The sequence below is a fragment of the Babylonia areolata genome, chromosome 31 (assembly GCF_041734735.1).
Source record: "Babylonia areolata isolate BAREFJ2019XMU chromosome 31, ASM4173473v1, whole genome shotgun sequence".
Classification (NCBI taxonomy): Eukaryota; Metazoa; Mollusca; class Gastropoda; order Neogastropoda; family Buccinidae; genus Babylonia; species Babylonia areolata.
This window is the reverse complement of record NC_134906.1, coordinates 11,433,188-11,459,715: the sequence shown is the minus strand read 5'-3', so window position 1 is coordinate 11,459,715 and position 26,528 is coordinate 11,433,188. Positions and strand designations below refer to the sequence as shown.

At 42.6% G+C, this 26,528-nt stretch overlaps 1 protein-coding gene across 1 annotated transcript; it reads left to right on the top strand.

Annotated features, from left to right (window-relative positions):
* Positions 1-25,066, top strand: LOC143276122 (TNF receptor-associated factor 2-like). Its single transcript, XM_076580530.1, has 9 exons — positions 1-131; positions 4,197-4,431; positions 6,948-7,029; positions 7,538-7,636; positions 9,347-9,508; positions 11,606-11,680; positions 14,130-14,198; positions 17,993-18,265; positions 21,929-25,066. The coding sequence occupies exons 2-9, from the start codon at positions 4,232-4,234 to the stop codon at positions 22,664-22,666; spliced, it is 1,698 nt and encodes a 565-aa protein (XP_076436645.1). The 5' UTR covers positions 1-131; positions 4,197-4,231; the 3' UTR covers positions 22,667-25,066.
* Positions 25,067-26,528: the final 1,462 nt, after the last annotated feature.

Genomic DNA, 26,528 nt, shown 5'->3' with positions numbered 1-26,528 from the left:
TAAAAAATTGGATCAGTGTTATTGCTGAAACGAACGATTGAGTCACCGACACATTTGTAATCATAATTTTTGACTCTCATCAAAATCATCACGGTTTCTGCTGCTTGTGTGTGAATATTGGCACAATGAAGGTTTGTCATTTATGTTTCAATAATTTTGCTCTGTTAGGTATAGGTAAGAATAGTGAATATTTTGTCTTTTGCTAATTAAGAAGAAAACTGGGACTTCCCCGTACAATTCATGAAGTGGACACCACCCTACGTCATTCATTTGTGAATTTGTCGAAAAATTAGAAAGGATAGAATAGCGTCTGGTATATTACGTAAGTGCTAGATAAAGTCCGATTTTTGCGTTCATCAGTACAAAACTTCATAGAAAAGTGATTTAATAAAATGAGCGCTTGGATTTATTTCTTAAGATTCATATTGTTGATTTCAAGAAACAAGACAGTTGTAAAACATACTCAACAAAGTATTAGAATCAGTAATTAGTTGTTATTTATGTATTATTTGTGATTAAGTACAACAATACCCAATGTCTTGAGCAGAATTTATTATTTCTTTGGGTTGTGGAGGGGAGGGAGTCACAATGAAGTCTCTCAATCAGGATCTCTCATTTCTTTTCCTGAAACTGTCACTGGGTATCTTTCATTGTGTGTGTGTGTGTGTGTGTGTGTGTGTGTGTGTGTTTAACAGAAACTTAAGCAGTTGTACATAATAGATTAAGACAGTAACAGCTTGGGCATTAATGCATAAAAGCCATTTGTTAGGACTCTATGACTATAGTTGAAATTTGAGAAAACATAAACAAAAACAAACCAGAGCTTTTAAAACTGACAGTACAACTACATGAGTACCATTTAATGCATTTATGTTTTCGTGAAATGGTGTGCATACATATAGTATGTCTGTAGTTTCAATCTCTGTTGGCCTGTCAGGCACACATTTGTCATTCACTGAGTACTTGGTTAACCCTTTCATTTCATCCCTTCCATGTACATAGCATTGATAATCCCACCTGCCTGGTATGTTTGGTTGATTTTCATGGATTAAAGAGTTATTTTCCTGTAGTGATTTTTGTTTTGTACTGAAATAACAGATCATAATTTCAAGTAATGTGGCCTGCTTTCTCAATTGCAGATTTAAATATTTTGATTCGATAAAGTCAAAGAATGAATCTGCATACATATTGTGGGTTGGTGTATGTCAGATTGCCAGACATGTTTTAAGAATGTTGTTAGCAGTGCAGAGTCTTTTCTGGTGTGTAACCTCCAGGTGATCTAACATCAATAATTCCATGTTGACTGCAGGTAATGATACTATGACAGACAGACCCGAGTGTGGTACTATTCAGATGACTTCTGTTAGAATTAGTGGCGTGGATGTAATGCTTCTGAAACAAGTGTTCCAGAATGGATTGGGATCTTGTCAGGACATGCATAGCAAATGTACAGTCTTTGATGTTTGACAATACTGATATGAAGAAACTGCAGAAAGAACACCTCAGAATTCATTGGATTGCACACCAAAAATGACATTATGTCTGACATTATGCATGAAACAGAGAGAGAGAGAAAAAAAAAGTTGAAATGATTTTCCTTTGTATGTATACATGTGCCAAAATAGTAAGTGATTGGATTAAACAAGGTTAGACACCAAAGCATTGCTGTGAGAGTGACACAGGTATGTGAGGCAGCTTAGGGGTATTGGTTGCGCAGAGGGCAGGACTTGTTACAACATAGGCTGTAAAACAAGAAAAACTCTCTCTCTCTCTCTCTCTCTCTCTCTCTCTCTCTCTCTCTATATATATATATATATATACATATATATATATATATATATATCATCTGCTGATACCCAAACCATACCAATATACAATTACCACTGACCAAACATGTTACTTTCTGATTATTGATTCGAGGAACAAAAAAAAACAAACAACAACAACAACCCAAAAACCCCTATCTTTGAAATGGAGACAAATTTGCAATATATTACAAACTGCTGAATTTGAGTTTATACCCTTCCATGTTCTTCCATATTTAGTTTACTTGATTTTCTATCCAGATGCTGACAATGACAAGTCTTTTTGTTCACAGGCTGCAACTCCTACATTTACTTATATTGTAATTTATATACATAGTTTATGGTAACTATTAGTAGGCTTTTATGTGTATGGCCATTTTTATCTTACCATTTAGTGCAGCCATACTATGCTTTCATGGGAATGCATGCTGGGTATATTTGTGCTTCCATAACCTACCGAACACTAGCAAGGATTATGGTATCTTTGATTTTCTGCTTGTGCATGTACAGAGAGGGTTCAGGCATTAGCAGGTCCACACATATGTTGACCTTGGTGATCAGGAAAACCTCCACCCTTAGTCCACCAGACTCAACCTGGATTTGAACCTAGGACCCCAGGATTGAAAATTCAGTGCTCTAAACGCTTGGCTCTCATGCCTGTCAAGCTGGCAGGTCTGGATCAGTTGTTTTTGTTGTAACATGGATGCCTGAGTTAGGAGCGTGCTTTTGCCCCTTACACTTCTTCCTCTTCCCTCCCATCCCTCTCTTCCCAGTTTCTCTCGTCCCCTCCCCGCTCCTCTTTAGACAAGCTTGTAGACTTCATTCTGTGTCAGGCTTACTCATTCCAAGAATGATGTGTGTGTGTGTGTGTGTGTGTGTGTGTGTGTGTGTGTGTGTGTGTGTGTGTGTGATCTTCCTTCCACTTCAGTTTGATGTGGACTTGACACATGCAGTGGCCGAATGGTTCTAGTGCTGGATTCTTGCCCGAGTTTCCAGAGTTTGATGTCTGGTTTCAGTGCACCTTGTGAGTCAATGGTGGAGAACTTTCTGATCTCCCAGGTCAATGTATGTGCAGACTTGCTAGTGCCTGAACCCCTGTACGCATGCAGAAGATCAAATATGCACATTAAAGATCCAGTAATCCATGTCAGTGTCAGCATTTGGTGGGTTTTGGAGACAACATACCAGCATGCACATCCATGAATACAGAGTATGGCTACCAAAAAAAACAGTCCAATACATAAAATGTTACGTGTGTGTGTGGGTGTGTGTGTGACTGAAGCTGACTGAATGACACAGGAATTGAAAGATGAGTGCCCAAAGGCAGCGTTCAGTCAGCTCTGCCCATTTAGGCAGCCTGTTGTGCAAATGACTTCCTGTTTCAGTGTTTGTAAAGTGCTTAGAGCTTGGTCTCAGACAAGGATAGGCATTGGAAAAGTCTCTGTATCAAATCAAATCAAATCAAATTAAAATGGTTTCAGGGAAAAACAGCCTCTTTCTTGAAGTTATTCGCTTACTCACTGTTATGTTACTGGAGATACTGGCTGAATGAATGGCTTTCTACTGATGGGATATCTGTATGTCCCACTTGGGATTTCCTCTGCATGTTCAGGAAATGATATAAAAATCCTGCATGGGCAGGAAATGTTACATGAGTGCAGTAGGCAGATTACTGATTACACAGCAAAATTTGGCACATGCAGTGTGAGGGTTACTCTGTGTGTATGTGTGTCACTGTGTGTGTGTGTGTGTGTGTGCACGCGTGTACTGATTACACAGCACAAAAGGAAATTTGGCACATGCAGTGTGTGTGTTACTCTGTGTGTGTGTGTGTGTGCACGCATGTACTGATTCCACAGCACAAAAGGAAATTGGCACATGCAGTGTGTTTGTTACTGTGTGTGTGTGTGTGTGTGCACGCGTGTACTGATTACACAGCACAAAAGGAAATTTGGCACATGCCGTGTGTGTATTACTGTGTGTGTGTGTGTGTGTGCATGCATGCATGCATGCATATATTTGTGTTGTGAACTAAGTACAAGAGAAGAAAGGTTTTGTACCTGATTTTTTTCATCAAACTTGGTAAAATATCTGGCTTTGGTGCGAACAAGAACTTGACAGAAAGTCAAGGATGCATGCATGCATTCTTTGACACGTACATGCATGCACCCATGCATATCGACTTACAGTGGTACTTTATTCCCTTTAGGAAATAAGAATTGAAACAGAAGAACAAAGAAACAAAAATAATGAGAATACATGCCAGTAATCAAATTTTGTAAACAAATTTATAATACTTTTTTTTTTTTGCAAATGTATAATATATACATGTATGAGCATTAACATAACTTGCATATAATTTATCATCAAGATTTTTGCTTTTCTTAACAGAATGTATGAGGTCTAGACTGAGACAGTGAGGGGCTATGGCAGACGGTGATAGTGGGGGTACAACCCCCACCAACTCTCTCCCTCCCCCAGGGACCGGGGGGTACCCCATGGAAATCTTCTCCTCAGGATTCGACCACAAGTTCATCTGCAGCCACTGCAAGCGCATACTGCGGGACCCCCTCCAGAGCTACTGTGGTCACCGCTTCTGCCGAATATGTTGCCAGGAATTACTTGGGTATGCTCTTTTTTCTTCTTTTTGTTTCTTCTTTAAGTTAAAGTCAAAGGTGACTCAGATATTTTGTGTGCTTGCTTGATTCGTTTTACATGTTTTCCTTTTTCTTAAAAAAAAGAAAAAAGAAAGAAAGATATCTGCAAACTGATTGATGCCTGTCATTTCATCTTGTTGATGAATTTTGCCTGCCTGAAGTTTTCACATAATAAAATTTTCTGAAAACCTGCTTAATTCAGGCATAAAAGAGAGCAGAAAATGGATGATCATCTATAAGAGTCATGCATCTGTTCTTGTTCATGATATGAAAAAAATGCTGTTTCATTTAATGGCATATTTCATGCATTGACTGTATGTTATCAAACACTGTTCTCCATTAAGATCTATTAAATCTGATCTTGAGCATTTGTTCAAACAATATACTAGACTATAAACTTCTTCTCTCCCTGGCTTTCTATGTTCGTGTTTGTGCATCAAGCTGTGCGTGTATGCATGCTTGTATATGTGTGTGTGTGTGTGTACATGTGAAGAGGGACAGGTGGGAGAGTATTTGTGTTATGAGTAATGTTATGCCATTTTGAAATAGTATTTAGAACGAGTTTATATCTGGCGAGCAGTTATTCAGTGTGGCACCCCAATGAATCTTCAGAAAGTCATAGTTTAGGTTTAGTTCAGCACAATGTGGGTCATTTGACCTGTTCATCTCAAAATCAATGGTTTGTTTTTCAAAATTAATGGGTCATGAAAAATATCCCTTTCTTACCCCCGCCCCCCCCAACCCCCGCCCTCCCAGTTCCTTAGCAATCCCCAGGGCCCCCTGCCCCACCACCCAGTGTGTATACACATTCATTTGTTTGTCTGTTGCACTCTTTTGTATTAAATGTGTATGTGTGACTTGAAATGAGCTTGTACCCCTGTATAGATGAGTGTGCAAAGAACACTGATGCACATGCTCTCAGCTGGAAATCGGCTCTCTCTGTCTTCTCTCTTTCTGTGTCACACGTGCACACATGCACTCACACACACACACACATGCATGCATGCACGCAATGCAGTTCACAACAGTGACACAAGCAACGAAGGCATGATACAAGCAACGAAGGCTTTATGTATCATAGCTGGTTTTTGGTGCATGTTTTGAGGTTGGTTGTTTGCAGTGTTCATCCGCTTGACATGAAACAGCAAAGGAACAATATGAACAGTCATTAGGTTTTTTTTGTTTGTTTTTAATAGTTTGAAACTGCACTCGCAATTATTTTGCAGGAGTTTGAGAGATACACCTTTCAGAAGGCCTTTTATCTGACCTGCATGCTGAAAACAGTGTCATGTGACCGACTGGCTAACACATTTATGTAGTCATTTCAAATTTGCATGCATTAGTGACTGATGACTGACTCCAATACCCAAACCCTGTAAAGTTGAGGGAGAAGAGGAAATTTTCATACCCCTGTATCTTACTCAGGACACATTGTTTGCTTTAAGGAATTTAGAGCCACAGGGTGAGCACAAGAAATGCACATTATCATTATTATGTTATTAATGTATTCACAAACCTGCCCCTTCCTATCTCTGTGGCTGCCTTCACCTCTACACTCCATCTCGCTCTCTACAATCGGCTTCAGATCCACTCTGTTTTCTCATACCCAGATTCAAACACTCCACTGTTGCCCGCCATTCTTTCTCTGTCTCTGGACCTTGCAGTTGGAATGAACTTCCTCTTTCACTTTGTCAGGTCTCTGCACTCAGCACCCGGGCCCAAGTCTGGCCACAAAACCCACCTCTTCTCAAGATAACCTGATTGATTGATTGATTGATGTGGATACTTATATAGTGCCTATCCTCGGTCAGAGACCAAGCTCTAAGCGCTTTACATACACGGGGACATTTGCACCACAGGCTGGCTACCTGGGTAGAGCCGACTGACGGCTGCCACTGGGCGCTCATCATTCGTTTCCTGTGTCATTCAGTCAGATTTCAGACGCACACACATACACACTCAGACAGACATGTAACATTTTACGTGTATGACCGTTTTTTTTTAAATTTATTTACCCCGCCATGTAGGCAGCCATACTCCATTTTCGGGGGTGTGCATGTCGGTATATTCTTGTTTCCATAACCCACCGAACGCTGACATGGATTACAGGATCTTTAATGTGCGTATTTGATCTTCTGCGTGCGCGTACACACGAAGGGGGTTCAGGCACTAGCAGGTCTGCACATATGTTGACCTGGAAGATCGGAAAAATCTCCACCCGTTACCCACAAGGTACACCGAGATTCGAACCCAGGACCCTCATATTGAAAGTCCAGCACTTTAACCATTCGGCTATTGCACCTCCCTTCCATGCCTCTTCCTTGTCTTCAGTTTGTCCAGTTTTATAGTTGTGCATGCATGTGAATGACTGGTGCGAAAGTGCTTTGATTTGTCTCTGCACAAGACTCAGCAGTATATAAGTATAATTATTGTTATTATTATCATTATCATTATGATTATTATGGTTTTGCCGTGATGTGGACAGGGAGGGACAGACGGTGGCCTGTCAGGAATGTCAGGAAGATCAGATGACGGACACAGAGTTCAGCATGCTGTCGCAGGACCAGGTAGGTGTTTGTCCAGGTGCTTTTCTGGTGCCACCCATTTTCTTCCCCCAGGGGGTGAGATGGAGGCAGGGTTTATGGTTAGTTTGGTGTAGTTTTTATCATAGGCTTTGTTTTGTGCCAGTGCTGTTTTTTTTAGTGTGCGTGCGTGAAGCGTCTCACACACACACACACACATATATATATATATACACTCAGACATGCATTTTTTATTGTCTGTCTTTTGATATTGTTGGCCTTTGTGTGCACATACACACACACACACACACACACACACACATACATGCATGCACACACGCATACACACACACACACACACACACACACACACACACACACACACACACACACACACACACACACACATACACACACACATGGCCTTTGAATGTGTACTCAGAAACATGTATACTTATAATTACATTCTCTCTCTCTTTCTCTCTCTGTCTCTGTCTCAAACACACACAAATTGATTAGTGCGCAGGTCAAGCCTTATCTTTTATGTTTACAGATGTTTCCTGATAATGCGGTGAAGCGTGAAATGGCGCGCATGCCAACCAAGTGCGTCCACCCTTACTGTACTTGGACAGGGATCTTCAGAGATTATGAGGTACGTTTTTTTTCTTTCTGTGTGAGCAGGCTGCATCTCCCAGTCCTGTGTTCACTCATGTATGAGTAGGCTTTTGCGTGTATGACTGTTTTTGTGTAGGCAGCCATACTGTCTTTTTTGCAGGTGTGCATGGTGGATATGTTCTTGTTTCCATGTCATGGAGAAGGTCATCTTTAACATGTATGTTTAACGTTTTGCATGCATGGAGTGGTGTGGTGGCCTAGAGGTAACGCGTCCGCCTAGGAAGCGAGAGAGAATCTGAGCGTGCTGGTTCGAATCGTGACTCAGCCGCCGATATTTTTCTCCCCCTCCACGAGACCTTGAGTGGTGGTCTGGATGCTTGTCATTCGGATGAGACGATAAACCGAGGTCCCGTGTGCAGCATGCACTTAGCGCACGTAAAAGAACCCACGGCAACAAAAGGGTTGTTCCTGGCAAAATTCTGTAGAAAAATCCACTTCGACAGGAAAAACAAATAAAACTGCACGCAGGAAAAAATACAAAAAAAAAAAGGGTGGCGCTGTAGTATAGCGACGCGCTCTCCCTGGGGAGAGCAGCCCGAATTTCACACAGAGAAATCTGTTGTGATAAAAAGAAATACAAATACAAATATACACACGAGGAATGTTCAGTCAGCAGCAGGCCTGCACATCTGTTGACCTACTTCATTACGGCAAGGCCATGAACAACTCTTCTCTGTCGAATTCGACTTAGGGCTGCCCTTTGTGCATCAGCCCCCCGTTAACCTCCTGTCTCTTCAGCTCCACCTCGGTGTCTTGCCCTCAGCTGTTTCTGGGCTGCCCCCTCTTTCTTTTCCCCTGGCGGGATCCAGGTCAGAGCCTGACTGATGATGCTGGATGTTGGCTTCCTTCATACACAGCACAAGGACAGTCTGCAAGGGGGAAAAGGAGAAAAAAAAAGTCTCTTAAATGCATGAACAGGAAATAATTATGTGGTGGCTGGCCTCTTACAGGGTTCACACAGTCAGTAAAGGTTTGGAAAAGTTTAGAAAAACTCAAGTACCCTTTCGTAAGGACTTAAAGGTCTGTAAGAATTCTCTAAAAAAAAAGTTTGTGAAATTGATGTTATTCCTTTAAAAATAAAAGTTAAAAAAAAGCATTAAAACATCTTTGCGATGATTTTTAGAGAGGAAAAATAAAAATAAAAACCTGATGTTGAAATCAAACATGGTTCTTACAAATTACGTTTATAGTCGTGTACTTTTCGTTTTTTGGGTGAATATATTGAGAATTATTTCCCTTTTACTTTCTCCCTGTGCATTTGTAAACTAACCTTTATTGCAAACCTGGATCGTGGTTTGAAGATTCAAACAAATCAAAATGGGGGGGCCATTGCAAATTCAACAACATATGGATTGAATATACACACAAGCATTTGTTCTTTGTGTGATGTTTTAGCAAGTTTTGGTATTGATTTGACTTGGGAAAAAAATAGGTCGAACTGGCTTGTAAAAAGTTTTGAAAAGTTTGTGTCCTTAGTTAAGTGCCAGTTTGATTTAATGCTATTTTAGTTTGACTTTGTTTTAGGTTCTCTTTGACTGTTTGTTTTTTGGAGAACTGACTTTGTTTTTTGTTTTTTTTAGAACTGACATGAGGTCAGCCTTGAAATGACCCCTTACAGGTCAGCTGAGCAATTTAAACAAACATGATTTAATCTGGTTACGAACCCCCCCCTGTCCTCCTACTACAGACGCAGCACGAGAAGAACTGCCCCCACAGGCCTCAGCCATGCCCTGCCTGCGGCACGGGGGTGTCACGAGCATTGATGGAGCAGCATCAAGAGCTGGAGTGTCCGCAGCGCAAAGTGCGGTGCGAGCACTGCCTCAGCGAAATTTTCGCCTCGTCCAAGGAGGTAGGTGATCTGTACTAAACTGGGACAGTTGGGGCTTTTGAGTTTTTAACGGGCTGATGTGGTGTGTGTGTGTGTGTGTGTGTGTGGTGGGGGGCATGCAGGGGGAGGGCATGGTGGGAGAGAGATGGTAAAGTGGGTGGGTGTGGTTGGAAGAAAAAAGAGAATACATTAGTAAACAATTTTTTTTATTAAAAAAAAAAGGTGTTTTGCTTCTGAAAGGAAAGAGTATTTGTGATAGGTCTTTTATTTTAAGATTCCTTTTTTCTCTTTTTGTTTATGTTCTTCTACATGAGAAACTTTGTGTGTGTGTGTGTGTGTTTTCTTTATACTGGTAGTATACTTCTTGATGGCTGTCTGCTGCTTGGAAATTTCGTCTTTGAGATGAACTCTGTGATCTTCTGGAGAGTTTCCACAGGCCCTTGGTGCTTGTCTTCTTGGGTAGTGGGTGTCAGCCAGATCTCCTCCCTCATCAGATCTCCTCCCTCATCAGATCTCCTCTCCTCCCTCATCAGATCTCCTCTCCTCCCTCATCAGATCTCCTCCCTCAGACCTTGAGATCCCTGTGGTCCTGATGAGGGAGTTAAGTATTGTGGAAGTTTTTGTTTATCTATTTATATATTTATTTATTCATTTGTTTTATTATGATTATTTTTTTACAAAATACAAAAAAAAACTTAGCTGTATGCAGAGCACAGGAGCGGGAGTCAAGATGGCTGCCAGAAAAAGAGGGCGCTAGTCAGGGATGCGAAGGGGAGGTAACCTACTTCGGGAAGTTATCGGCTGTAGCTACTTTCGTTTTCTCTGCATAGGCGGGTAGTAGTTTGCACAGGACAGGAATCAGACCCCTGCCAGAGTCTGCACTAGTGGGTCATGGTAAGTATGTTACTTAAACGTAATTTTAGCCAGCCATTGTCTGCCGACAACTTTCTGCAGGTTACTCCAACATGCCACACTCAGGCAGAGAAGCCACCAAGCCTTCCGTACGCCCCTTCGTGTTGGTACCTACCTGGGCAATTACACAACCCTGTCCCAGAGACACCAGGGACATCAAGTCTTTTATTGCCAAATGTCTGCCATTCTATGCATAGGCAACATACCAGTGCTGTCATTTTTTGACAACGTCAAAAAAAAAAAAGGGGGGGGGCCAGGGGGGGAAGAGTGCCCATCGCCTGTCAGCTCGCATGGAGGAGCTCCACAGATCTGGCTGTCATGCCTGAGGCAGGCCCAACACGGTGACCTACCTCTGTCTCGTGCCACAGTTTCCTTCAAACACAAAAACCACTTCCACTATCGGCCCACATCCGTTGTGGAATCATCAGATCAAACCACATGCGCACCTCCTTGCATTGACGCTCATCCACGCTCATCCGCTCAGCTGTGGTCCACAGACCTCCCCCACAATACAGCTGTGGACCTCTGTCTTCTTTACCCGCACTAATGTCCTTAGGCGACACAGTACACTCTACTTTCGTCAAATTCTACTTGAGGGACACCTATCGCCTTAGGGATAATGGCTCATCGACTTCTACCAGAGAGATGTCGCACGCCTGCGGGTTGATGGCGCAAGAGCCATCGCTTCTGTGGTAGCTGCACAACAGACCATCACAGCACACAGACAGTAGAACAGGCGAGCCCTCCACCTTGTCGCGCTATTCTGCACTAGTTGGGTCACGGTTAAGTATGTGTAATTAAAAGGAAATTTTCTATCTAAAATTACGTTTAAATAACATACTTACCGTGACCCAAATTTAAGACCCTCCCGTCCTCCCCGCTTCCTGTTCTCCCTGCTTGCTGCGCTGGTGACGGCATATTGCCGTCAAAAGAGGGCGATAACCAGCGGGACAAAGGGGAGGTTACCTACTTCCGGGAGGTTATCGGCCGTAGTTTCGTCTGCTCCGCATAGGCGGATAGTAGTTTGCACAGGACAGGAATCAGACCCCTGCTGGAGTCTGCACTAGTGGGTCATGGTAAGTATGTTACTTAAACGTAATTTTTGGAAGTTAATTTCCATTATCTGCCCCTGATGGCCACTAAAGGGACCTTCAGCCTTGAAACCTTTGAAGTGGTGTTTTGTGAAATGTCAGCTGTTGGTTCCAGCATCACTCTGGTGAATGCCACCACTTCCCCCTGCGCTGCGAGGCCTGCGAAAAGAACAACATCCCTCGCTACAAGGTAAAGTGTTTTTTTGTGCTTGTTTCGCGTCTTTTGTAACTGTTTGTAGCTTTGTCTTTGTGTGTGTGTGTGTGTGTGTGAGTGTGTGTGTGTGTGTGTGTGTGTGTGTGTGTGTGAATGTTGTGTGTGAGACTAAGTGTGTGTGCTGTGTGCATGTGCACAGTCGCTTATTTAGGAAGGAGTGGAGAGAATGGTGAGCATGTTCCCTCAACATGATGGGCATGATAGCTTGAGTGGTTTCTGATGCCTTTGGAGTTTTTGTTGGTTTGAACCCAGTCAGTGTCAGGGGGATGTAAGCATGTGTTAGATACACTTAGTATGGCAAGTTTTCTCCCCTGCTTTTCTTTGAAACTGGCCAATGTGTAAGTATGAGAAATACGATATATATTTGAAAAAAAAAAATCAGAGAAATAAGTTAATTCAGCCATGCTAATGAAATGTAAAAAAAAAAAAAAGCCCAGTTTACTAGCATCTTGCGTTAGTTAATGAAAAAGTATAAAGGTTTCGGGCTTTGCGATTACTAAGTACTTTTGTGGACACTGGCATGAAATTTCTGTTTGGCTGTGAATAATATGGAGGCAGTAGGGCCAGATGATAGGCTTGTACATTCACAACGCAGAGAAAAGAAATCTGTTTTGGTTGCTTTTGACAGTAGAGAGGCCAGCTGTACTGTTAATGGCTTATAACCACTGTTATGACTTAAAAGTACTTCTAAGTCTCTGGTTCACAAAAAAAGAAAGAAAGAAAATCTCTGGTTCACTGTTGGAATGTTGGAGTGAGATGTAAACCAAACATTCCCAAATGTTGGAGTGAAACAGGTGTAAACCGAAGATCCCCAAATTGAGAATGTGTATATGCAACGAAAGAGGATATACGTATGTATGCATACAGTAAGCTGCAATACTGTTTGGAATGTTATAGAAATGGAAAAAATACCCAGTTCACCAGCATGCCTGATACCCTGAAAAACAGTATGACTGCCATTAGTGCCAAAGTGGTGGCATACCTTTTTTCTGTTCTTTTTTTTAACCCCAGATTCTTGAATTTTACAGTGCACTTAAACTCATTCTATCCAGTAACACCTGTCCATGTCTCTCATGATGTGAGTATGTTCTCACAGACTGCGAAATGAGGAACTTGGATCTTGAATCATGCTTTCAGTTCTAGTGCATCAAAACTTGTTTGTCTTGGATTGTACTCTCAGTTCTGGTGCACCAGAGCTGGTTTGTCTCGAACCCTACTTCCAGGTCTGGTGTAGAAAAACTGGTTTGTCTTGAACTGTACTTTCAGTTCTAGTGCACCAAAGCTGGTTTGTCTTGAACCATACTTTCAGTTCTGGTGCACCAAAGCTGGTTTGTCTTGAACCATACTTTCAGTTCTGGTGCACCAAAGCTGGTTTGTCTTGAACCATACTTTCAGTTCTAGTGCACCAAAGCTGGTTTGTCTTGAACCATACTTCCAGTTCTAGTGCACCAAAGCTGGTTTGTCTTGAACCATACTTTCAGTTCTGGTGCACCAAAGCTGGTTTGTCTTGAACCATACTTTCAGTTCTAGTGCACCAAAGCTGGTTTGTCTTGAACCATGCTTTCAGTTTTAGTGCACCAAAGCTGGTTTGTCTTGAACCATACTTTCAGTTCTAGTGCACCAAAACTGGTTTGTCTTGTTAACCTCTTTAATGAAGAGGGATAACTGCCATTGTCCGTGGTCCAGTGAGTGAAAAGTTTCAAGAGACCAAAGAATTGTGTGTCTAGCCCTTCTTTCAGTCTGAGTGTTTGTTTTGTTTTGTTTGTCATTGTACAAATTAACCATGTCTGTTCAATTTACAATTTACACATGCTGTTTTGTTTTCTTTAAACAGAACTAATCACAAACTAATCACAGTTTTAATCATGCTGTTTAATTGTTTCTTTGGTTTTGTTTTTCAGTGTATGAGCTAACTGTCTTTGTTCCGTTTACTCTTGACACATGCAGTTTTGTTTCGTTTGTCATTGTATGAACTAAGGAGTTTTTATTCAGTTCACAGTTTACACACACTTCAGTGATAACTGGACAGCGTGCACACCAACTGGAGACAAAATTTTTACTGATTGTTTTTTCTGGCTTAAAAACCTCTTTAACTGTGAACTGCTTGAAGATTACTTGGTCTGCAGTTAGGACATTTCTTAGTTTTACTTGGGAATGGGTCAAGTAGGGCACAAAAAAATACAATTAAGAAAAAAGAAAAAAGAAAAAAAGTAGGATATATTTCCTTATAATTCTATCTGCATCAATGTCTTCTGTTTCTTAGCTTTCTTTATTGTAAATCTTCACAGATTGATGTATTTATTCATTTATATGTATGTATATATATATATTTTTGAGGGGTTTGGGGGGTCCTTACTCTCCACTTTTTTTAATTCTGCATCTTCAGCTCTGTCACGCAGATTTTTTTTTTTTTTTTCCGTTCCAGATGAAGGAACACAAAGAGAGAGAGTGTCCCAAGCGTGTGATTCATTGCCCCATGGGATGCACTGATCCTGTAAGAAAACAACATTTCTTGTTTCCTTGTGCATATATGTCGTGTGCGTGTCTCCTTCATGTTTTACTTCTTTATTTATTTTTCTCAAAGGATACAGTGCTTAAAAAATCATTCAAAATATTACCTGATAACGTGTCTATACCAATTTGCTTTCATTATCTATGTCTGGATGTTGGCTTGTAGTGTGTGTATGTGTATGTGTGTGTTTGATTGTGAGCATGTATGTGTGTGTGTATGGTGTGTGAATGTGTGTGTGTGTGTTTGAAAGGGTGTGTGAATGTGTGTGTATGTGTGTGCGTGCGTGCTCATGTGTGTTTGTGTGTACGTATGTATGTGTGTGGGTGTGAGTGTTTATGTGTATGTGTGTGTGAGAGCGTGCATGCACATGTGTGTGTGTATGTATTGTGTCATTGATCCATTCCTTTTCTCTTGATTTTAAGTCTTTGAATACAGTGCCCTTTGCTATTTACTTTTGTAATCATTTCTTCCCCGTACTGATTGTTGATTGTCAATGTTAGTTCTCTGGATCTTTGTGCCAGGGAGGTAGAGTGTATCATAGCTACCTGTTGTTATGATTATGTAAAAAAAAAATATAGATGTGGATAGCTAGGTCACAGTTGCTGTTCACGTTACACATCCCAGCAGCCAAGTCATATTCCTGTCCATGCTTAACTCACTCCGGACGAATAGTTTTCTCCCTTGCTTTTCCCTACAGACGACCTATATGTTAGGGTTAGGAAAAAAATCACAAAAAAATACAAAAACATAAAGTAACTGAATGAACCTCGCTGTACTTGACCCACTGACCCCTCTCCTCGTGTCGTGTGAATGCCCACCCTCCTCCCTCTTCACTGCTCTCAGAAGCTGAGTCACTGTCAGTAACTTCTTGCTGGTAGCTTTCTTCACTGCAGATACTTTATTCAACGTCTTCATCATACTCGTCGATGTCGAAACCTTCAGTTTGGAGCATTTCAATCACTTTAGCAGTGGTAAAAGCTGCTGTCGTGAACTGGTTTGCTTAAAAAATTTCCACTTGTATCGCCTGCGACGCCATTTTCGATGAGTATGCAGATTAGCTTGTGTGGGGTCCTGAACTTGCTGGCTCACTGTGGAGTGTGTTGTTATGGAATCTCACGAAGAAACTTTCCATTCGACCCTTGACACATTCGCATCTGCGATTGTTATGCTACCCCATGAGGAAAACTTGGAAAAAATTTTAATTGTCAAAACCACTATAGCGTTCTGTTGTCCGGAACGCTACCTTACGTCAGGAACACTATAGCGTTCCATCGTCCAGAGTGAGTTAAAGCATCATTTCTGGAGTGGGAGGGCACTGCTTAGATGGTTTGGTGAAAATGGTTTACATTGATAAGGCCTACTTTGGGTCAGTGAGTGAATCTGGGAGCTGCAGTTGTTGAATGAAACAGAAGGAGCTAATATAATGTGTTGTTGATTTTGGGTTATTTGTTTGTTTGTTGTTTTTTTTTCTTTCTGTAAAAGGGAAATCAGACATGTTCGTCATCAGGGATGACTGGACAGTGCTGTCCATCCTTATTTTGTTGTGTCTGCAGTGTGTCCATGTGTTTGGTTATGTTCAGCTTTGTTAATAACTCAACTGATTCTGTACTGATTGTGCTAACAGTGTGTTCAGTTTGTGTTAGATTCCACCCCCCCCCAACCCCCATCCAAAAAACAAAAATGCTTTCAACTGTAAATTGCTTTGCATTAACTAATTTATGTCATTATGCATGTGAGATTCCGTGCCGATTGTTGATCGGGAAACAAGTCTGATTGTTGTATCAGCAGTTTTGCAAATCGTTTGGCTTGTTAAAAAAAACCCAAAAAACCTTTAGGATGTCAGGGGCTCTTGGTATAAATGGTATTCCCACCTGGAAATTTTGTGATAGAAAGGAATTTCCTCTTTTCTGTCGCTCTCTTTGCTTCTGGCCTTTCCTTTCTGTCCTCTCTTCCTTCCTTGTTTTCTGTCGTGCTGGTTCGTTTACCTTTTTTTTTTTTCTTTTTCTAGAAAGCCTTGAATTTTTTTTTTTTCTGGGCTTGCTGATTGGTGATTCTTACTGTGGTGATTTTTTTGGGGGGAGGAGGGTACCTAGTATGTGTGAGTTGCCCATTAGCATCCTTACATTTTTCATGCCTGTTATTATGCATAAGTTTGTGTCATTACGCTTATGATAAGTTGTTTTGTTTTGTTGACTCACTTGTGTAAACAAAGTGAGTCTATGTTTTAACCCGGTGTTCGGTTGTGTGTGTGTGTGTGTGTCTGTGTGTCCGTGGTAAACTTTAACATTGACATTTTCTCTGCAAATACTTTGTCAGTTGACACCAAATTAGGCATAAAAATAAGAAAAATTCAGTTCTTTCCAGTCATCTTGTTTAAAACAATATTGCACCTCTGGGATGGGCACAAAAAAATAAAAAAATGAAGCTTAATTATATGCAAACTGCATTTACTGTTATATTTATATTTTTTGTATTCTCTGAACTTGGCACTTTGATCTGATATTCTGACACAACAACAAGAGCAGTCATTATTATCATTTTTTGTTCAAACAGGAACTTCTTTTGCTAAGTATGGAAGTTTTATTTATTTTGCAAACGTTTTGGTGCAGATAGTAAAAAAGGGAAATTCCTCTGTAATTAATGGTAGGGGACTTAATTTGCCACAAGTGAGTCTTGAAGGCCTTGCCTCTCGTTTTTTGTTTGTTTATACAATGGTGAAAAATTGACAGAAGGATCAACATCAGAGGCATGTCCTAGGTTTATGTGAATGGGTATGACTGTACTTGTGCCTGATCTTTTTCCATGTGTGTGTATGGTTGGGGGTTGGTGGGCGGGGGTGTGGGGGTGGGGGGGGAGGTGTGTGTACATTTTGGTGAACCCTGAATTTCTGTGCACATTATTATCTCCCACCTTGTGTAGCTGATGTGCGAATTTTGGTGAATCTTGAATCTCTGTGCCATCATACCTCCCCCTGTTGCAGCCAACATGTGAGTTTTGGTGAATCTTGAATCTGTGCATTATTACCTCCACCTTATGTAGCTGATGTATGAATTTTGGTGAATCTTGAATCTTTGTGTGTACTTTATGACCCTCCTTATTGTGCAGTTGACGTGTGAATTGGAGTGAATCATGAATGCGTGAGCATTATTACCTCCCCATTCTGTAGCTGATATGTGAATTTGGGTGAATCTGTGTGTGTGCACATGATTACCTTCCCCGTGTGGTGCAGCTGACGTGTGACTTTTGGTGAATCTTGGGTCTCTTGTGCCATTATTACCTTCCCCCCTGTGTAGCTGACGTGTGACTTTTGGCGAATCTTGAACATGTGCATGCACTTCATTATTGCTCCCCCACTTGTGAGTAGCTGACATGAGAATTTTTAGTGAATGTTGAATCTCTGTGCACAACATTACCTCCCCATTGTGTAGCTGACATGTGAAATTTAGTGAATCTTGAATCTCTGTATTGTGTAGCTGACATGTGAATATGGTTGAATCTGTGTGTGCAATGATTACCTCTCCCTTGTGGTGCAGCTGACATGTGAATTTTGGTGAATCTTGATTACCTCTGTGTGTGTGTGTGTGTGTGTGTGTGTGTGTGTGTGTGTGTGTGTGTGTGTGTGTGTGTGTGTGTGTGTGTGATTACCTGCCCCATGTGTGTCACTGAGGTGTGTGAATTTGAGTGAATCTTGAATCTCTTTGAGTGTGTGTGTGCGTGCATGCGCGTACATCATTATTACCTCCCCCTTTGTGTGTGTGTGTGTGTGTTGTGCACAGCTGACGATGGACACGTTCCACCAGCACCTGACGCTGGGCCTGGCGGAGCACACGGCCTGGCTGATGGACCAGACCCTGCAGCTGGAGCAGCGGCTGCAGTCGATGCCGGTCACCCAGGCGGCGCCGGGGAGCCTGGACAGCATTGTCACGGCCATCAACGGGCTGGAGCAGAAGACGACGGAGCTGTCGCGGCAGATTGAGGAGCTGTCGCAAGGCGACCTCCTCCGGCAGCAGGTCACGGACACTGTGGACAGGGTCAACATGATGGATCAGGTCAGGAGGGAGAGGGGGTTGGAGAGGGTGTTTTGTGTGGGTTTTTTTTGTGTGTGTTTATGTGTGTGTTTATGTGTGTGTGTGAGTTTTTTTTGTGTGTGTGTGTGTGTGTGCACGGGTGAGAGTACTTTGAACTACCTTGTAAACATGTCCAGTTATGTTGTAAACGCACACACACCCCCCCAGCCCCCCTCCAACTTTGAAAAAAACAGTACTGTCTAATTCATTAAAAAAAAATCTTTGTAAAAGCTCACCCCCAAGTTTGAAAAAAAAAGACCTTGTAAACCTTGTTTTAATTACACATACTTAACCGTGACCCAACTAGTGCAGACTCCGGCAGGGGTCTGACATTCCTGTCCTGTGCAAACTATCCGCCCATGCGGAGCAGACGAAACTACGGCCGATAACCTCCCGGAAGTAGGTAACCTCCCCTTTGTCCCGCTGGTTATCGCCCTCTTTTTCCGGCAGCCATCATGACTCCTGTACCTGTGCTCTTCATACGGCTAAGTTTTTTCGTATTTTCTGTCTGTCTGTCGATTCTCTGGCGTTCTTGTTTGTGGTCAAATTATGTCTCCAACCAGGTCACATAATTATGTAGCTCGATTGGGGAATCGTGCTAAAATTAAAGCGCGATCGCAATCGATTCGCTGACACTCTGGGCCCTCTACTCCTGGCCCTCTAAACAACGCCAACCCGCCGCCTTCTCCACTTCCTCCGCTCCCTCCGGTCGACTCCAGACCTCCGCCACCTCCTCTGATGACTTCTAGTACAACACATCTTGAGCCACTTACCTCCCTGCCCCGCCCCGCTCCATCCCAGACTCAGTGCGCACCACACACAGCCAGAGGCCTGTCATGGATCCGGTCCCCTTTCTCACTAAAAAACCTTCAGCAAAAATTTTCCCCATGGAAACCCTCTTCCATTTGGGAATTCCATCACTGAATGATACTCAGTGACCTGTGGGCACATGAAATGCACTTCCACAGCCTGATCCAACCCAGCCATTGACTGCGGACAACCTTCTGCAGGTTACTCCAACAGGCCACACTCAGGCAGAGAAGCCACCAAGCCTTCCGTATGCCCCTTCGTGATGGTACCTACCTGGGCAATTACACAACCCTGTCCCAGAGACACCAGGGACATCAAGTCTTTTGTTGCCAAATGTCTGCCATCCTATGCATAGGCAACATACCAGTGCTGTCATTTTTTGACAACGTCAAAAAAGGGGGGGGGGGGGGGCCAGGGGCGGGGGAGTGCCCATCGCCTGTCAACTCGCATGGAGGAGCTCCACAGATCCGGCTGTCATGCCTGAGGCAGGCCCAACACGGTGACCTACCTCTGTCTCGTGCCACAGTTTCCTTCAAACACAAAAACCACTTCCACTATCGGCCCACATCTGTTGTGGAATCATCAGATCAAACCACATGCGCACCTCCTTGCATTGACGCTCATCCGCGCTCATCTGCTCAGCTGTGGTCCACAGACCTCCCCCACAATACAGCTGTGGACCTCTGTCTTCTTTACCCGCACTAATGTCCTTAGGCGACACAGTACACTCTACTTTCGTCAAATTCTACTTGAGGGACACCTATCGCCTAAGGGATAATGGCTCATCGACTTCTACCAGAGAGATGTCGCACGCCTGCGGGTTGATGGCGCAAGAGCCATCGCTTCTGTGGTAGCTGCACAACAGACCATCACAGCTCACAGACAGTAGAACAGGCGAGCCCTCCACCTTGTCGTGCTATTCTGCACTAGTTGGGTCACGGTTAAGTATGTGTAATTAAAAGGAAATTTTCTATCTAAAATTACGTTTAAATAACATACTTACCGTGACCCAAATTTAAGACCCTCCCGTCCTCCCCGCTTCCTGTTCTTCCTGCTTGCTGCGCTGGTGATGGCATATTGCCGTCAAAAGAGGGCGATAACCAGTGGGACAAAGGGGAGGTTACCTACTTCTGGGAGGTTATCGGCCGTAGTTTCGTCTGCTCCGCATGGGCGGATAGTTTGCACAGGACAGGAATGTCAGACCCCTGCCGGAGTCTGCACTAGTTGGGTCACGGTAAGTATGTTATTTAAACGTAATTTTAGATAGAAAATTTCCTATATGCCACGCTCCCAAAGCTCCAAACTTTGAAGAAGAAAAAAGAAACCGAAAGCTTATCACCAGTCTATAAGGCTTCTGGCCTCCACTGGCACAAACACTTCACTGGTACCTCATTGAAGACTTACTCTGAAATGTACAGGTCTACAGATACTGGGTGTCAGTTCCTGAAGGCCCCTTTGTATGGACTGCTGGGCTGTAATAAACAGCATGATTTGATTTGACTTGACTCGTTGTCCTTTGACGAGTAGTGGTAACTGTGTGTGCATAGGTGAAGCCATTGAACAAGAAACAAAAAAAGAAAGAAAAAAAAAAGAAAAAATTTGAATGATGATTTGATTGGATAGTGCCTCACTGATGACAAGATAATGGTGGTGACCTGTGAAGTGTGTGCTGCTGATGCCATTTAAAAAAAATTATTTTCTATATTATCAGTATCAGTATCAGTAGCTCAAGGAGGCATCACTGCGTTCGGTCAAATCCATATATGCTACACCACATCTGCCAAGCAGATGCCTGACCAGCAGAGTAATCCAACGACAGGCCTTGAGAAAAAAAAAAAAGAAATGAAAATAAAAATAAAATAAAATAAATGAAGTAAGAAATGAAAATAAAAATAAAATAAAATTGAATTAAATTTTAAAAAATTAAAAAATAATAATAATAAATAAAAATGATGAAGGATTAGGCTAATGATCTGATCTGATTCAATGCTTACTGACAGAAACAAGGAATGGTGGCGACCTGTGGGGTGTGTGCAGCTGAAGTCATTGAAAAAATAAAATAAAATAAATTAATGATGAAGAATAAGGATGATGATATGATTCAGTTCCCCTCTGACAACAAGCAGTGATGGCGATTTGTGTGGTGTGTGCAGCTGAAGCCATTAAGAAAAAAAAAATAATGATGGAGGATTAGGATGATATTAGATACAGTTCCCCACTGACAACAAGAAAATGTTGGTGACTTGTATGTAGGTGAAGCCAAATAAAGTATTAATTTTTTTTTTTTTTTTTTTTTTTTTTTTTTTTTATTTGAAGGATGAGGATGATGATTTGATTGGATTCGGTGTTACTCACTGACAAATGGTGGTGACCTGTGCGGTGTGTGCAGGTGATGCCATTTAGATTTTAAAAAAAATTTATTTGAAGGACAAGGATGATGATTTGATTTGATTCAGTGCATCACTGAAGACAAGCAAATGGTGGTGACAGTGTGCAGGTAAAACCATCAGAAAAAAATTTTTTTTTCATTAATGATGAAGGACAAGGATGATTTTGACTGGATACAGTGCCCCACTGACAATAACAAGGAACGGTGGTGATTTGTGTGCATGTGAAGCCATTAAAAAAAAAAAAAAAAAATTTTGATGATGAAGGACGAGAACAATGATTTGATTGGATTCATTGCCCCACTGTTGACAAGCAAATGGTGGTGGCGACCTGTGTGCAGGTGAAGCCATTTAAATTTTTTAAAATTATTATTTTTTTTTTTGATGATGAAGGATTAGGATGATGCCCACTGACGACAGGCAAACGGTAGCGGTTACCTGTGTGCAGGTGATGCCGGTGCTTCACCGCGAGGTGGAGCAGCTCCTGCGCTCGTTGGAGCAGATGGAGAGCCGGGCCCACGCGGACCGCCTGCGCACGCAGCAGCTGGTGACGCAGGTGGAGGGGCTGACAGGGCAGGTGCGGGCCCTGGAGCGCACCCTGGCCATGAAGGACGCCACCATTGCCGAGCACGAGGTGCGCATGCAGGCCATGGAGTTCGCCCGATTTGACGGCACCCTCCTGTGGAAGATCTCGGACTTTGACCGCAAGCGGCGTGATGCGGTCAGCGGCAAGATGACCAGCATCTACTCGCCGGCCTTCTACACAGGCATGGTGGGCTACAAGATGTGTGCCCGCATCTACCCCAACGGGGACGGCATGGGCAAGAACTCGCACCTCTCGCTGTTCTTCGTGTTGATGCGGGGCCACTACGACAGCCTGCTGCCCTGGCCCTTCCAGCAGAAGGTGACGTTGATGCTCATCGACCAGAAGTACCGCGAGCACGTCATCGACGCCTTCCGCCCGGACCCCACCAGCTCCTCGTTCAAGCGGCCCACCTCGGAGATGAACATTGCCAGCGGGTGTCCCGTGTTCATCCCGCTGGCCAAGCTGACCAACCCGCAGTACGGCTACCTGAAGGACAACACCATGTTCATCAAGATCATTGTGGAGACGGAAGGGCTGGACAAGTACACGGAGTTCAATCCCCTGAAGGGCCCCTTGCCCAACGCGGCGCCGCCACAGTGATGAGGGCTGTGTCGTTTCATGTGTGTGTGTGTGTTTGTGTGTGTGTTCTCTTCTCTGTGTTTGTGTCGCCGTTTTCCATGTGTTGTTTGTTCGTGTGTGGCTGTTCTCTGTGTGTCGCTTGTGTGTCATGGTTTTGCTGTGCGTGTTGTTTGTGTGTTGCTGTTCTCCATGTGTTGCGTGCATTGCTGTTCTCCCTGTATGTTATTTGTGTGTCGCTGTTCTCTTTGTGTCACTGTTTTTCATGTGTTGTTTGTGTGTCACTGTTCTGTGTGTGTCACTGTTCTGTGTGTCACTGTTTTTCATGTGTTGTTTGTGTGTCACTGTTTTCCGTATGTTGTTTGTGTGTTGCTGTTCTCAATGTGTTGTTTGTATGTTGCTGTTCTCTATGTGTTATTTGAGCATTGCTTTTTTTTTTCGTGTGTCATTTGTGTCACTGTTCTCCGTGTGTTGTTTGTGTGTTGCTGTTATCTGTGTGTTATTTGTGCATCGCTGTTGTCCATGTATTGTTTGTGTCAGTTTTCTATGTGTTGTTTGTGTGTTGCTGTTTTCCATGCGTCATTATGTGTGTCACTGTTCCCTGTGTGTTGTTTTGCGTCGGTGTTCTGTATCTGTCGCTGTTCTCCTTGTGTTGTTTTGTGTGTGACTGTTATCTGTGTGTCGCTGTTCTCTGTGTGTTGTTTTGCGTCAGTGTTCTGTATCTGTCGCTGTTCTCCTTGTGTTGTTTGTGTGTGACTGTTCTCTATGTGTGGCTGTTCTCTGTTGTTTTGTGTGTGTTACTGTTATCTGTGTGTCGCTGTTCTCTGTATGTTGCTGTTCTCCATGTGTTGTTGTGTGTGTCACTGTTTTCTGTGTGTCGTTTTTGTGTTGCTGTTCTTTTCGTGCTGTTCTGTGTGTGTCACTGTTCTGTGTGTGTGTCACTGTTCGGTGTGTGCCGCTGTTCTCCCATGTGTTTTGTGTGTCACTGTTTTCCATATGTCGTTTTTGTGTTGTTCTTTTTGTGTGTGTCATTTGTGTGTGGCTGCTCCCTGTGTGCCGTTTCCATCACTGCTCTCTGTGTGTGTGTGTGTGTGTGTGTGTGTGTGTGTGTGTCGCTGTTCTCTGTGCTGTGTGCTCACTGTTCCTTTCAACACCTGGCTGTGAGAACTGGTTCTCTTTATTTTATTTTTTTTTTTTTTTTTTCGTCTCACTTTCCGTCCCCTTAGGTTTCCTCTCAGTCTTGTTCTCTCACTTTCTCTCTAGCTGTCTTTCCTTTGTTATGTGTCTCTGTCACCTTGTCCCTGTGTGTGTGTGTGTGTGTGTGTGTGTGTGTGTGTGTGTAAAACTTTTCTGTCTGTCTGGTGTGTTGTGCGTGTCGGACTCCAGCAATAAAAGGGCAAGCACAGCAAGCACTACTTTTGCCCTGGAGTTTATCTCCCTTCTTTCATTCTCTCCCTTGTCTCGAAGCAAAAAGCGGCGTTTTCAGGCTGCGTTGAGGTTTTCAGTTCAACGTTTTGACCTTTCTTCTGCTTTTTATGGTGTATTTCATGTTTTGGGGGGGGGTTCCGAGCATCACTTGATGATGTCCCTGCAGTTTTTTTGTTTTTTTTCTATGATTTTTTATTTAAAAAAAATCCAGGTGAACACTGGAAGGAAAACATGGTCTCAGACGTTTGTTTCACTTTGTGATGTTTGTATAGTTTGCACAGGTGCGTGCGCATCACCCGAAGATCTTTGAACTCTCTATTCTGTTAAGTCCTGGTATGGTTTTGTGTTTTGTAAATTGTGTAGTTTATCAGTCGTACACTTTTCTAAGGTCACCTGTGTTTTTTTTTTCTTTGTTCATCACTTTGTTGTTGTTGTTGACACTGCCGATAGTGTGAAGCATACATTAGAGGTGATACCCTTTTTTGGGTTGGATGTTTCCAGGTCACCGCAAATGGTATGTACATTGTAAACAGATGAAAAAGTTGGTTTTTTGTAGAAAGAAACAAAAGTTGTTGTCAGACATAAAATTATTAAGCATGTTTTTGTTTTTTTAAACTTGTATGTGCGTGTGTATGTGCGATGCGTGAGCGTGCGTGCACCTTTTTTTAAACGTATGTACATGTGTTTGCTGCGTCTTTCTTTTCTTGTTTTTTTTATTTTTTAATTTTTTTATGTTGATGTGACACACTGATGCCGTGGAGTTGGCTGCAGTGGAGAGTCACGGTGACTCTGACGATGTCTGTGGCTCTCTGCGGACGTGGACAGCAGGCTGTGATCTTGGTGACTGCTGTAGTCGTCACCAGCAGCAGCAGCGGTAGTAGGGGCTGTCACGCGTGGCTGACGATTCACTTGCCGGCGGTTTTGCGAAGTGTGAACGTGTGAACGTTGTCCATCACAGAGTGACTCTCTTGTTTTGGCACAGTGTCAGGATGAGATCTTGACTGAGTGACTGCACTTGGGGAGGGGTGTGGGGGTGTGGGGGTGAGGTGCATTGGAAGGAATGTCAGATGAATGTGATTTTAGGAAACAAATTTTCTTTTCTTTGTGTGTGTGGGGGGGGGGAGGGGGAGGAGGTGTGTATGTATATGTGTGTGTGTGTGTGTGCACAAAATGACAAAATGGGATTCATGTAATTTTGAAGTTGTCTTCTGTTCCCTCTCCCCTCCCCAAGACCTTTATTCTGTTATGTTTTTGTTGTTTTATTCATTTGTGGACTGCAACTCAGCATGTTCACTCATATCACTAAGTAAGAGCAGGCTTTTTACATGTTTGGCCATTTTGACCCTGCCAGGTAGGCAGCCGTATTCCATTTTGGGGGGTCTGCCTCCTAGTCATTGTTTTCTTCTTTCCAATACAGAATCCAGTCCTGTACCAGTAAGACTGTTCTTATCTTCGTCCTCTTTTTGTTTTGTTTTTTTTGCTTCAAATGATCTACTAATTGTGTTTCTTTTTCATTTTGATAAAGGAGTTCTGTGAAGGCCACTGTAAAAGTTTTTTTTTTTTTTTTTTAATCTAGTGTCCAAACATTTAACTCTTTCACCACCACAGGCAACTTTTTTGTTCACTGGACAGTTCACCACCACAGGCGACTATAAGTTGGCATTGAGGTGTCATGTTAAAAAGACCATTTTTCACATTGTAACAAAATTTTACAGCTGCAGCCAGTTTCCAGCCAATATATCAATAACTAATCTCTGCCTTCTGACTGAAGAAGACCATTGTGATGTTTTGACATGAACCAAAAGCCTGTAACTGAGATCATTGTATCTAAAATATTTGGTGCTGGGGAGTTTTTTTTTCACACATAAACTTGTCAGTGAAAGGGGTAAAAAAATTTTTTTTTTTTTTTTTTTTAAAGGCTGCTGAAGAGCACGTTTCCTCTCATCAGACTCATGTTTTGTGTTGAGATTACTTTTGAGGAGAGGTTCAAATTAATGTCTGTTCCTTGACCATACATAGTGAACAGCTTAGCATTTGAGGAGTGTGTGTGTGTGTGTGTGTGTGTGTGTGTGTGGATGTTTTATGTATGCTTGTATTTATGTGTGCGTGTGTGTAGTATTATGGGGGTGGGGTGAGGTAGAATTAATACCAAGCACATGACAGGATATGTGTAAAAATTGATAGAATATTGTGAGTGCATGGATGTGTGGATCAAGTCCAGTTAATTCAAACAGTAAGCTCATACAGCTTTTTTTACATCCTGCCCTCATAGAGAAAGAGAGAGAGAGAGAGAGAATTCGGAACTCTTTTATTCACGGATTAAGATTTTAGGCATGGCCCATTCTTCCAATCTCCACAGAGAGAGAGAGAGTGTGTGTGGTGTAGTTCCTCTTTTATTTCTGTGTGTGTGTGATTGTGTGTGTGTGTGTTTGTGTGTGTGATTCTTTTTTATTCTTTC